Below are 14,415 nucleotides of genomic sequence, written 5' to 3'. Positions count from 1 at the left end.
TCTTCTGCTCTGTGAGCGACCAGAATTTGTCTGAAAATGTGGCGTCCTGTAGTTCTCCGCGCCTTCACTGAGAGCTGCAATCCCGGGATGTTAGCGATCGGCCATCTTGGATCGTTCTCCTTCTTTTGTTTTTTTTTTTTGAGACAGAGTTTTGCTCTTGTTACCCAGACTGGAGTGCAATGGCACGATCTCGGCTCACCGCAACCTCCGCCTTCTGGGTTCAGGCAATTCTCCTGCCTCAGCCTCCCAAGTAGCTGGGATTACAGGTACACGCCACCATGCCCAGCTAATTTTTGTGTTTTTAGTAGAGACGGGGTTTCACCTTGTTGACCAGGATGGTCTCGATCTGTTGACCTCGTGATCCACCCGCCTTGGCCTCCCAAAGTGCTGGGATTACAGGCTTGAGCCACCGCTTCCGGCCGTAATTCATCATTCTCTTTCCCACATGGACAATCTCCAAGTCACCACTATTGTCCTAAGCATATGATTTCATTCAAGACTTAATGTTTCCAGTCCTCACCAATAAGGTCTCCTGCCTACTGTAGAGGAATAAAAGCAGTATGCTTGTCATGACTGTTTATTACCTCTTAAAATTTTTTTTCTTCATTATCAATTTGCCATTTTTCTGTGAATCCAAAAAAGACTGATAATTCATTTCTTCTTAAACCAGTTGTGTCCAGAAGTAATAACAAACCCATAAATGTCTTTTTTTTTTTTTTATGGAGTCTTACTCTGTCACCCAGACTGGAGTGCAGTGGTATGACCTCAGCTCACTGCAACCTCCACCTCCTGGGTTCAAGCAATTCTCCTGCCTTAGCCTCCTGAGTAGCTGAGATTACAGACACCCACTACCACGCCCAACTAATTTTTGTATTTTTAGTAGAGACAGGGTTTCACCATGTTGGTCAGGCTGGTCTTGAATTCCTGACCTCGTGATCCACTCACGTAGGCCTCCCAAAGTGTTGGGATTGCAGGCGTGAGCCACCTCGCCCAGCCATAAATATGTCTTGAAGGTTGTAGAATTTGAATGTCTGTCAAAACTTTTCCCATCTCCGGCCGGTCATGGTGGCTCGTGCCTGCAATCCCAACACTTTGGGAGTCCAAGGTAGGCGGATCACTGGAGGTCAGGACCAGCGTGGTCAACATGGTGAAACCCTATCTCTACTAAAAATGCAAAAATTAGCCAGGTGTGGTGGTGGGCACCTGTAATCCCAGGTACTCAGGAGGCCAAGGTAGGAGAATTGCTTAAACCTGGGAGGTGGAGGTTACAGTAAGCTGAGAGCATGCTGTTGCACTACAGCTTGGGCAACAGAGAGAGGCTCCTTCTCAAAATACACAAAAAAATATTGAAAGAGTGAGTTAGATTGTCATGTATAGATCGATACTTTTATTTGTAATTTTAAAATTGCATATTTTTATGAATTACATATATCAAATAAAATATTACAATGCACTAATGTGTTTGGGAATGAGACCAACTTCAAGATGTTTGATACTTTTTTATTTTAGAGGAAGGAGGGAGGGAAGTAAGTAACAATAGGGGTGCATACGTAGGGCCTTCTATATAATGGTTTTAAAGTTTTCAGACAGAAATGGTGAAAACTTACTTTTATTTTTTTAAGTCTGAGTCTCACTCTTTTGCCCAGGCTGGAGTGCAGTGCTGTGATCTCAGCTCACTGCAACCTCCACCTCCCAGGTTCAAGTGATTCTTGTGCCTCAGCCTCCTGAGTAGCTGGGACTACAGGCATGAGCCACCATGGCCGGCTGATTTTTTTTTGAGACAGAGTTTCACTCTTTCAGCCAGGCTGGAGTGCGGTAGCACAGTCTCAGCTCACTACACCCTTTGCATCATGGGTTTAAGTGATACTTCTGCCTCAGCCTCCTGAGTAGCTGGGATTACAGGCATGGGCCATCATCCATGCCTGGCTAATTTTATATTTTTAGTAGAGACAGGGTTTCTCCATGTTGGTCAGGCTGGTCTTGAACTCCCCACCTCAATGATCTGTTCACCTCGGCCTCCCAAAGTGCTGGAATTACAGGCATGAGCCACAACACCCAGCCTCTAGTTCTTAAATCTAGATTATGGGATGTGTACACAGGTTAAATTATCTATGCTTGGAAATATTTTCAAATAAAAAGAATTTTTAAAAGTTTAAAGGGGACTTTTGGTTTCCAGTCTGGCATGTGAGAATCTTGGATGTTGGCCCTTTATTCTAACAAGTAAAAAAAACCTGAACAGACTGGTGAGGCACAGTAGCTCTGTCTGTAATCCAAGCACTTTGGGAGGCCAAGGCAGGAGGATCGCTTGAGCCCAGAAGTTTGAGACCAGCCTGGGTAAAATGGTGAAACACCATTTCTACAAAAAATAAAAAATTTAGCTGGGCATGGTGGTGTGCACTTGTAGTCTCAACTACTCTGGGGCTGAGGTGGGAGGATCACTTGAGGCTGGTAGATGGAGATTGCAGTGAGCCAAGATCACGCCTCGGCACTCCAGCCAAGGGGATACAGTGAGACCGCCTCAAAACAACAAAAAAATCTGCTCTGCAAAAGAGACGGTTGGGAGAAGAAAATACAAGCCACAGACTGGGGGAAAAAATGCAAAAGATGTATCTGATAAGTGACTGTCATCTAATATGCACAAAGAACTTAAAAAACATTTTTTTTAGGCTGGGCGCGGTGGCTCACGCCTATAATCCCAGCACTTTGGGAGGCCGAGGCGGGTGGATCATGAGGTCAAGAGATCGAGACCATCCTGGTCAACATGGTGAAACCCCGTCTCTACTAAAAATACAAAAATTAGCTGGGCATGGTGGTGCGCGCCTGTAGTCCCAGCTACTCGGGAGGCTGAGGCAGGAGAATTGCTTGAACCCAGAAGGCGGAGGTTGCCGTGAGCCGAGATCGTGCCATTGCACTCCAGTCTGGGTAACAACAGCGAAACTTTGTCTCAAAAAAAAAAATTTTTTTTTAAATAAGCTGGGTGTGGTAGTGTGTACCTCTAGTCCCAGCTACTTGGGAGAGTGAGGTGGGAGGATTGCTTGAGCCTGAGAGTTTGAGGCTATAGTTCACTACAGCCTGGGTGACAGAGCTGAACCCTGTCTCAAAAAAAAGAAAAGAAAAAGTTAACTAAAGACCTTAACAAACACCTTGCCAAAAAATACATACATATGGAAAATAAGTATCTGAAAAAGGTGCTCCATATTATATGTCATCAGGAAAATGTGAATTAAAACAACATACCTCTACACTTAATGACAATAGCCAAAATCAGAACACTGACACCATCAAATGCTAGCAGAACATGGAGTAACATGACTTCCCATTTATTGCTGGTGGGAATGCAAAATGGTACAGCCACTTTGGAAGACCATTTGATAGTTTTCCACAAAACTAAACACACCATGCAATCTAGCTATCATGTTTTTAGTATTTACCCAAAGGAGTTAAAAATATGTTCATACAAAAACCTGTGCATGGGCCTGGGCGTAGTGGTTCATGCCTGTAATCCCAGCACTTTGGGAGGCCAAGGTGGGCGGATCATGAGGTCAGATCAAGACCATCCTGGCCAATATGGTGAAACCCTGTCTCTACTAAAGTTACAAAAAGTAGCCAGGCATGGCAGCGCATGCCTGTAGTCCCAACTACTTGGGAGACTGAGGCAGGAGAACTGCTTAAACTCGGGAGGCAGAGGTTGCAGTGAACAGAGATTGGGCCATTGCACTCCAGCCTGGGCGACAGAGTTCGTCTTAAAAAAACAAGAACAGGCCAGGCGCGGTGGCTCACGCCTGTAATCCCAGCACTTTGAGGGGCCGAGGCAAGTGGATCACGAGGTCAAGAGATCAAGACCATCCTGGTCAACAAGGTGAAACCCCGTCTCTACTAAAAATACAAAAATTAGCTGGGCATGGTGGTGCGTGCCTGTAGTCCCAGCTACTCGGGAGGCTGAGGCAGGAGAATTGCTTGAACCCAGGAGGCGGAGGTTGTGGTGAGCCGAGATCGTGCCATTGCACTCCAGCCTGGGTAACAACAGTGAGACTCCATCTCCAAAAAACAAAACAAAACAAAACAAAAAAAAACCTGTACATGGATGTTTATAGCAGCTTTATTCAAAATTATCAGAACTGAGAAGCAACATTCAGTAGGTGACTGGATCAATAAACTGTGGTACATCCAGTTAGTGTTATTCAGCACTAACAAGAAATGAGCTATCAAGCCACAAAAAGACATGGAAAAAATTTAAATGCATGTTATGAAGTGAATGAGGCCAATCTAAAAAGGCTGCGTGTTGTATGATTCAACTTACGACATTCTGGAACAGGTAAAACTACAGAGACAGGAAAAATAGCAGGGATGGATGCATGGGTGGAACATAGAGGATTTCTAGGGCAGTGAAACTATTCTATATGATATTATAATGGTAGATACATGTCATTAGACATTGGTCCAAATCTATAGAATGTCCAGCACCAAAGTGAAGGCTAATGTAAACTGTAATTTGATAATGATGTGTCAGTGTATGTTCATCAGGCCGGGGGAGGTGGCTCATGCCTGCAATCACACCTGACCAGCCTGGGCAACATGGTGAAACTCTGTCTCTACAAAAATTATAGAAAAATTTTCCAGGGCCTGATTCAGTGGCTCACATCTGTAATCCCAGCACTTTGGGAGGCTTAGGTGGGCGGATCACTTAAAGCCAGGAGTTTGACCAACCTGGCCAATATGGCAAAACCCTGTCTCTGCTAAAAATATGAAAATTGACTGGGCATGGTGGCTCATGCCTGTAATTCCAGCACTTTGAGAGGCCAAGGCAGGTGGATCACTTAAGGTCGGGAGTTTGAGACCAGCCTGGCCAACGTGGTGAAATCCCATCTCTACTAAAAATACAAAAATTAGCTGGGCATGGTGGCAGGCACCTGTAATTCCAGCTGCTCCAGAGGGTGAGGCAGGAGAATTGCCTGAACCTGGAAGGGAGTTGCAGTGAGTCGAGATTGAGCCACTGCACTCCAGCCTGGAAAACAGAGCGAGACTCTTGCCTCAAAAACAAATAAACCAAATTAGCCAGGCATGGTGGCTTGTGACTGTAGAGTCAGCTACTTGGGTGGCTGAGGCAGGAGGATTGCTTAAGCCAAGGAAGTCGAGGCTGTAGTAAAACATGATCATGCCACTGCACTCCAGCCTGGGTGAGAGACCCTGTCTTAAAAATAGAAAATGCAGGTTCATAATTTGTAATAAACGTACCACTCTGCTGGAGGATGTTCCTGATAAATGTCACATAGGTGAGATATCTGAAAAGCCCATTGGATTTCACAATTAGGTGTTTCCTGGTAACCATTACTAATTGATTCACAAGAGTGTGAGTGGAAGCCTGATTATATAGGGTTGAAAAAAGGTTAGAAAATAAGCAGAAGGAAGCCAGAGGTTTACTTTATTTTATTTTATTTTTATATTTTTTGAGATGGAGTCTTGATCTGTCACCAGGCCAGAGTACAGTGGCTTAGTTTCAGCTCACTACAACTTCTGCCTCCTGGGTTCAAACCATTCTCCAGTCTCAGCCCCCGAGTAGCTGGGATTACAGGCACCTGCCACTGTGCCCAGATAATTTTTTGTATTTTTAGTAGAGACAGAGTTTCACCATGTTGGTCAGGCTGGTCTTGAACTCCTGACCTCAAGTGATCTGCCCACCTCAGCCTCCCAAAGCACTGGGATTATAGGCTTGATTCGCAGTGCCTGGCCTGAATGTTAGCTTTTAAGTACATTGATTTTATTTTGGTGCAATTTTTTTTTCTGAATTTATAGTCATTGGTTCCAAAACCATTTGTTGAATACTGTATCCTTTCTCTCTGATTTGCGGTGGCACCTTTATCACAAAGGAAACTCCCAGTTATTCCTGAGTTATTGTTTCTTCACTGTTTGTTCAATTCCTTTTATCTATTTTATGCCTGCACTAATAGCTTTCTGTCTTAAATCCTACATCTTTTGTGTGTGCATTTTGATGTTTGAACAGGCAAGTTACTCCTATGAATATTCTTGTTTAGCATGCCTGGCCACTCCTGTGAATTATTTTCTTCAATGTGGATTTTAGAATCACCTATTGAATTTTGTTTTGTTTGAGACAGAGTTTCACTCTTTTTTTTTTTTTTTGAGACGGAGTTTCCCTCTCGTTACCCAGGCTGGAGTGCAATGGTGCAATCTCGGCTCACCGCAACCTTCGCTTCCCGGATTCAAGCAATTCTCTTGGCTCAGCCTCCTGAGTAGCTGGGATTACAGGCATGTACCACCACGCCTGGCTAATTTTTTGTCTTAGTAGAGATGGGGTTTCACCATTTTGGTCAGGCTGGCCTCGAACTCCTGACCTCAGGTGATCCGCCCACTTTGGCCTCCCAAAGTGCTGGGATTACAGGCGAAAGTCATCGTGCCCAGCCTTGAATTTTGTTAAAAAGTATTCTGGGCTGAGCACAGTGTCTCACGCCTGTAATCCCATCACTTTGGGAGGGCGACGTGGGTGGATCACCTGAGGTTGGGAGTTCAAAACCAGCCTGACCAACATGGAGAAACCATGTCTCTATTAAAAATACAAAATTAGCTGGGCATGGTGGCAGGCACCTGTAATCTCAGCTACTCAGGAGGCTGAGGCAGGAGAATCACTTGAACGTGGGAGGTGGAGGTTGCAGTGAGCTGAGATTGTACCACTGCACTCCAGCCTGGGCAACAAGAGTGAAACTCTGTTTCAAAAAAAAAAAGTATTCTGTTAGGACTTTTATGAATATTGTATTGCCCTTTTCTGTTTGTTTGTTTTAAGATGGAGTATCACACTGTCACCCAGACTGGAGTGCAATGGCGTGGTCTCAGCTCATTGCAACCTCCACCTCCCAGGTTCAAGCGATTCTCCTGCCTCAGCCTCCAGAGTAGCTGGGACTACAAGTGTGTGCTACCACATCCGGCTAATTTTTGTATGTTTAGTAGAGTCAGGGTTTCACTGTGTTGGCCAGGCTGGTCTTGAACTCCTGACCTCGTGATCCACCCACCTCAGCATCCCAAAATGCTGGGATTATAGGCGTGAGCCACCCACGAAGCCTGGCCTTTTTCTTTTTGAGATGGAGTCTCACTCTGTCATCCAGGCTGGAGTGCTGTGGCACGATCTCAGCTCACGGTTACCTCTGCTTCCCAGGTTCATGTGATTCTCCTGCCTCAGCCTCCTGAGTTGCTGGGATCACAGATGTGCACCACTATGCCCAGCTAAGTTTTGTATTTTTAGTAGAGATGGGGTTCTGTCATGTTGGCTAGGCTGATCTTGAACTCGTGACCTCAGGTGATCCAACTGCCTCAGCCTCTCAAAGTGTTGGGATTACAGGTGTGAGCCATTGCGCCTGGCCTGCATTGCACTTATAGGAAGTTTTACGACAACTGACTTGATAAAACATTGAGCCTGGCCACTAAAAAACATGTATGTTTGTATTACTATTCATCATTCAGACTTAATTTTTATGTACTTTAATCAGCCTTCTCTTCTAATTTCTTGATTTTTAGACTTGTAGCTTTTTCATATGTTTTGATATCAAGTCAAGCAAAGCCCCTTTTTCTATTTTTTTTTTTTTTTGACATTCTTTGAACATTTCATCTTCTGTTTGAAGTTTAGAATCAGGTTGTCAAGTTAAAATTTTTAAAAATTACAATGAGGCCGGATACAGTGGCTCAAGCCTCTAATTCCAGCACTTTGGGAGGCCGAGGTGGGTAAATAACTGGAGGTCAGAATTTTGAGACCAGCCTGGCCAACATGGTGAAATCCTGTCACTCTAAAAATACAAAAATTGGTCAGGCATGGTGAGTCATGCCTGTAATCCCAGCACTTTTGGAGGCCAAGGCAGGTGGATCACCTGAGGTCAGGAGTTCAAGACCAGCCTGGCCAATAATGAAACTCTATCTTTACTAAAAATAAAAAAATTAGCCTGGAGTGGTGGCATACACCTGTAGTCCCAATTACTTGGGAGGCTGAGGCAGGAGAATTGCTTGAACCCGGGAGGCAGAGGTTTCAGTGAGCCAAGACTACACCACTGCACTCCAGACTGGGCAATAGAGTGAGACCCTGTCTCAAAAAAAGAAAAAATTACCATGAGATTCTGATAAATGTTGCATAGATTTTTTACCAATTAAGTTTTAGAGTACTGATACCTTCATGATATTGAGGCTTCTCTTCTAGAAATGGGTAATTATTTAGGTATTCTTTTGTTTGTTTTTCTGCTAGGTCTTCTTTTAGATCAGTTAGTGTTACAGGTTTTTTCCTTTCGTATGGGTTTGTACATTTCTTGCTGGGGATATTCCTATTTATGTTATGTTTTGCTATAATTATGAATGGATTTTGCCTTAAAAAAAATTTATTTCTTTCTTTTAAAGAGGGGGTTTCACCATGTTGGTCAGGCTGGTCTTGAACTCCCGACCTCAGGTGATCTGCCCACCTTGGCCTCCAAAATGCTTGGATTACAGGCATGAGCCACCATGCCCAACCTAGGATTTCACCTTTCAATGGAATTGCTATAAGACAAGAAAGTTGGCTGGGTGTGGTGGCTCAGGCCTGTAATCCCAGCACTTTGGGAGGCCAAGGCGGGTGGATCACGAGGTCAAAAGATCGAGACCATCCTGGTCAACAAGGAGAAACCCCGTCTCTACTAAAAATACAAAAATTAGCTGGGCATGGTGGTGCATGCCTGTAGTCCCAGCTACTCGGGAGGCTGAGGCAGGAGAATTGCTTGAACCCAGAAGGTGGAGGTTGCAGTGAGCCAAGATCATGCCATTGCACTCCAGTCTGGGTAACACCAGCGAAACTTCGTCTCAAAAAAAAAAAAAAAAAAGACAAGAAAGTTATTTATTTTTATATGTTGACCTAATTTTAAGTTACTTTCTATAACTCTTACTAATATTCTGTCAGAACTAGAATTTAAACTCTATATGAATATGGATCTTATTCAAACTCTATCCCTACCACCTAGACAATCCCTAACATGTTACATTAACTTAATATATTTTTTATTTTTTTGAGAGGGAATCTTGCTGTGTCGCCCAGGCTGGAGTGCAGCGGCACAATCTCTCTGCTCACTGCAACCTCCACCTCCTGGGTTCACGGAATCCTCAGTCTCAGCTTTCTGAATAACTGGGATTATAGGCATTCACCACCACACCCAGCTAATTTTTGTATTTTTATTGGAGATGGGGTTTCACCATCTTGGGATTACAGGTGTGAGCCACCATGCCCAGTTGTTTATATGTAGTTTAATGAATGAATGATGGTATTTTAGTTGATTCTGTTGCATTTTCTGGGTAGACAATATTTCCAATTTTTCAACTCTTGTAATCATGAGACTTGGTAGATTGCTCAGAAATTCATGTTCTGAAGTACCCTTTCTCCTATATATACATCAGTATTAGATAAAATAGAAAAAGATAAAGTTACAAAGCTATGACATGCAGAAACAAGAACTATTTCTTTGTACTTGAAACAGTGTTTAGATGCTGGGCAGGATGGTTCACGTTTGAAATCCCAGCACTTTGAGAGGGCCAGGTGGGAGGATTGCTTGAGACCAAGCATTTGAGAACATCCTGGTTCACATAAGGAGACCCTTGCCTCCATCAGAAGTAAAAAAATTAGCCAGGCTTGAGTCCAGGAGGTTGAGGCTGCAGTGAGCTATTATCGCGCCACTGCATTACAGCCTGGCTGATAGTAAGACTCTGTCTCTAAAGAAATAAAAACAAAACAATTTTTATTTATTTTTTAATTTTTAATTTTAATTTATTTACTGGTGCACTCTATCACCAGACTGGAGTGCAGTGGCAAGTTCTCAGCTCACTGCAACCTCCAACTTCCTGGTTGAAGTGATTCTCCTGCCTCAGCCTCAGGAGTAGCTAGGATTACAGGCATGGGCCACCTAATTTTTGTATTTTTAGTAGAGATGGGGTTTCACTATGTTGGCCAGGATGGTCTTGATCTCCTGATGTCATGATCCACCTGCCTTGGCCTCCCAAAGTGCTGAGATTACAGGCGTGAGCTGTCTCGGCCAGCCAAAACTGATTATTTTTAGAAATAATACCTGAACACTTCTTAAATTTGATAAGGAATATTAATGTGCACATTCAAGGTCAATTAACTCCAAGAAGAATGAACTCAAAGAGATCCGCACCTAGGCACAGTATAGTCAAACTGCCAAAAGACAAAAGCAGAGAATATTGAGTGCAGAAAAAAAAAAAGCAACTCTTCTTGTATAAGGGATCCTCAACAAAATTAATGGCTGACTTCTCTTCAGAAACCATGGGGCCCAGAAGGCAGTGGAACAACATGCAAAGTGCTAAAAAATATTGTCAACCAACAATTCTATATCCACAAAACTATACTTCAAAAATGAGGGAGAGGCCAGGTATGGTGGCTCATGCCTGTAATCTCAGCACTTTGAGCGGCTGAGGAGAGGGCCCAAGGGTTTGAGACCAACCTGGGCAACATAGTGGGATCTCATTTCTACAAAAAAGTAAAACATCAGCCAAGCGTAGAGGCATGCATTTACAATCCCAGCTACTTGGGAGGCTGAGGTGGGAGGATTACTTGAGCCCAGTAGGTTGAAGTTGTAGCAAGTCAACATTGTGCCACTGCACTCCAGCCTGAATGACAGAGCAAGACCTATCTCAAAACAAAACAAAAAACAAAACAAAACATAAAAGATGGAGAAATGTGACATTCCCAGATAAACAATAACTGGATTTGTCACTTGCCCTGCAATTTGAGCCATTCAGGCTGAAATGAAAGATTATTAGACAATAACCTGAGTTCATGTGAAGAAATAAACAACACTGGTAAAGATGCTTGGCACGGTGGTTCACACCTGTAATCCCAGCACTTTGGGAGGCCGAGGTCGGGGATCACTTGAGATCAGGAGTCCGAGACCAGCCTGGCCAACATGGTGAAACCATGTCTATACTAAAAATACAAAAATTAGCCAGTTGTGGTGGCAGGTGCCCGTAACCACAGCTACTTGGGAAGCCAAGTCAGGAAAATTGTTTGAACCCAGGAGGTAGAGGTTGTAGTGAGCTGAGATTATACCACTGCACTCCAACCTGGGTGACAGACTGAGACTCTGTCTCAAAAAGAGAAAAAAGTAACACAGTATAAGCATAGTATATTTTTCTTTGTCAAGTTTTTTTTTTTTTTTTTGAGTTAGAATTTCACTCTTGTTACCCAGGCTGGAGGGGAATGGCGCAATCTTGGCTCATCGCAACCTCCGCCTCCTGAGTTCAAGCAATTCTCCTGCCTCAGCCTCCCAAGTAGCTGGGACTACAGGTGTGCACCGCCATCATGCCCAGCTAATTTTTGTATTTTTAGTAGAGACGGGGTTTCACCATGTTGACCAGGATGGTCTCAATCTCTTGACCTGGTGATCCACCCGCCTCGGCCTCCCAAAGTGCTGGGATTATAGGCATGAGCCACATGCCTGGCCCTTTGTCAAGTTTAAAAAACTTTTCTTCCAAAGCATGAGCCACCACACCTGGCATAGGAGAAAAATTTAATGTTAAACTTTTAAAATAGCCACAGAAAGAACAGCAGTACAATTTGTACCTTCCAAACCAGAAGAATAAAGTAAAGAAGTACTACCCAACACTTCACTAATTTGATGATAGAAAAAGAAAGGGAAAAAAGCAAAGATAGAGAATGATAACCAGAAAACATTTAATAAGAATGAAGAAATAAATCCTAATATATCAATAATCATATTAAATGAACATAAATGGATTTAATTTGTTACAGAGTTACAGATAAAAGTTGAAAATAAAAGAATAAAAAAAGCAAATAGTAATTAAAAAGGCTGGTACAACAATAATAATATCAAGACAAAAAGAATTTAAGGTGAAGAATAAATCATTAGAAATAAAGACAATTTAATACAAAGAGGGTCCAAGGCTGGGTGCGGTGACTCACGCCTGTAATCCCAGCACTTTAGGAGGCTGAGGTGGGAGTGTCTCTCAAGTTTGTTCTAAGCTTCTTTAATTTTAAACATTTTACTTTAGAATGGGTTAAAACTTACTGAAAAGCTGCAAAGACAGTACAGAGAATTCCTGGGTATGCTTCATCCAGTTTTCACTTTTTTTTTTTTTTTTTTTTTTTTGAGACAGTTTCAACTGTGTTGCCCAGGCTGGAGTGCAGTGGCCAGGATCTCAGCTCACTGCAACCTCCGCCTCCCATCGCCTCCTAGGTTCAAGCAATTCTCCTATCTCAACCCCTCCGAGTAGCTGGGACTACAGGCATGTGCCATTCTTCCTGGCTAATTTTTGTGACTCCTAACCTCAGGTGATTTGCCAGCCTTGGCCTCCCAAAGTGCTGGGATCAGAGGTGTGAGCCACTGTACCCAGCCTTGGACCCTCTTTATATTAAAATTAATGTTTTGGAACACCTATTAGGCCATATACGGAGGAGGATGAGATAAAGAAAGTAAGTTCCTTCCTTGTAAGTTGTTCGAAGTCTAGACAGGAAGAAATGGAGTCCCTTTACATTGTCTTTTTCTTTTCCTTTCTTTTTCTTTTCTTTCTTCCTTTTTTTTTTTTTTTTTTTTGAGACGAGTTTTAGGCCTGTTACCCAGGCTGGAGTGCAATGGCGTGATCTCAGGTCACTGCATGCCTCCTGGGTTCAAGTGATTCTTCTGCCTCAGCCTCCTGAGTAGCTGGAATTACAGGTGCCCGCCATCATGCTCGTCTAATTTTTGTAGTTTTAGTAGAGACGGAGTTTCACCATGTTGGCCAGGCTGGCCTCGAACTCTTGACCTCAGGTGATCCAACCTCCTCTGCCTCCCAAAGTGCTAGGACTACAGGCGTGAGCCACCGAGCCACCGCGCCCGACCTGCCCTTGTCTTTTTAAAAGCTAAAACTGAAACAGAAACAGAGAGCTCTTGGCAGTTGGGACCAAGAGCCACCGTGAAGGAGGCGGCCTGTGATTACGTTTTTATAAATGGGCAGGTATTAATTGATCAGGGGAAATGGAGTAAAGGACACGACAAAGACATACATTGCTGTCTAGTATTGGAAAAAGTAAGGCCCGGGGCCCCTGAACACTTGCTCGAGAGTGAAAGGTAAATGCTACACACTACTGTGGTAAAGCCGACGGTCCACACCATGAACCCACTTCGCGCAGGGAAATTAGGGTGGTGGGTTTGGGCCCGTGGTTATGGCAGCTCTCCGGTAGAGGGCGCCATAAGCATGTGCGTTCTCAGCCTGACTGGGTTGTGGAGGCGGTGCGTCCTCCCGGCCTAGGGGCGGGGCTGCCGCGCTCACGTGACCTTTGCTCATGGCGGCGGCGGCGGCGGCGGCGGCGGCGGTGGCGGCTGTGGCGGCTGTGGCGGCTGTGCTGGTGGCGCTCGGCGGCCGGAGCCGGATCCTGTAGCCGGGTGTGGGCCCGCGTCGGTCCGTCCCTCCTTCGGCCCCCTCTCTTGTCTTCCGGAGTGTGGCTGACGGAGCCGGGATGGCGGAACGAGGCCTGGAGCCGTCGCCGGCCGCGGTGGCGGCGCTGCCGCCTGAAGTGCGGGCGCAGCTGGCAGAGCTGGAGCTGGAGCTCTCGGAGGGTAGGAGCCGGGCGGGGGAGCGGGCGCCCGGGGCCCTGCGGATCGCGGCGACTTGGGAGACAGGTCCCCGCCGCGCGCCCTGGTGGCCGTGCGGCAAGGGGAACGAGGGTGCAGAGAACCTGGCCTGGCACTCCACGACCGTCTTCCCTCGTTTCCCACCCCGCTAAGTGGTTTCCTGTGGCTTTCATTGTTTTTCCTTGGAGGGGGGCTAAGTAAGGGGTTGTTGGAGAGGTCCTCCCGGGCCCACACTGCTTCTGCGCTTCCTGTCCCCCAAAACCAGAGACAAAGCTGCGCCCTCCCGCTTCTGCCCGGGCGTCTGGGCAAGGTGGGGTGAGGGGGAGGGCCGTGAGGAGGGTGGCTGACAGCTTTTTCCTCTCCTGTCTCCTCTTCGTGGAGGGCTCCACGCCTTGTTCTATCCCCGCTTCTCCCTTTCGAAAAGAGAAAGACACATGGGAAATCCGCCGCGGCATTTCTTCTGTCTTTTTAACAATGCGAGATGCCTCCCCAGTGACAGGGGTGAGACAGAAGCGGTGAGCCATTGAGGGTCCTAGGGAGATGAGAAGCACTGGCATTAAGCCAGAGAGATACACGGTGCTGCTTTTAGACCACCTTTGTCGTAAGAGGTTTTTTTTCCTGGTGCCTTGTTATTCGGGCTACATTTTCCGCATCTGGTCACCTTTTAGAATCTTCGAAGAGGGAAGGAGAGGAGGCTACCGGTTACTTGCAAATCCTGGCCGGCATCCTTTCTTTTGACAATAGATTGGGACAGAGAGGGTTCGATTTATTTTGAGAATTTTAAAAAATGGAATAAATCAAGCCACTGTTATTAGAG

General features: G+C 45.1%; 1 protein-coding gene across 16 annotated transcripts in view; it reads left to right on the top strand.

Moving 5' to 3' along the window:
- Positions 1 to 13,298: 13,298 nt before the first annotated feature.
- The window catches only part of DIP2B (DIP2 acetate--CoA ligase B (putative)), a 265,368-nt gene continuing 264,251 nt past the window's right edge, over positions 13,299 to 14,415 (top strand). For all 16 annotated transcript variants that reach the window (XM_078336631.1, XM_078336628.1, XM_035256791.3 and 13 more), the window contains exon 1: positions 13,299 to 13,583. In XM_078336631.1, coding sequence (XP_078192757.1) covers positions 13,484 to 13,583 — 100 coding nt within the window. In that variant the 5' untranslated portion in view covers positions 13,299 to 13,483. The remainder of the gene's footprint in view (positions 13,584 to 14,415) is intronic.

The sequence above is a fragment of the Callithrix jacchus genome, chromosome 9 (genome assembly GCF_049354715.1).
Source record: "Callithrix jacchus isolate 240 chromosome 9, calJac240_pri, whole genome shotgun sequence".
Taxonomy (NCBI): domain Eukaryota; kingdom Metazoa; phylum Chordata; class Mammalia; order Primates; family Cebidae; genus Callithrix; species Callithrix jacchus.
This window is presented reverse-complemented; position numbering and strand designations above follow the sequence as displayed.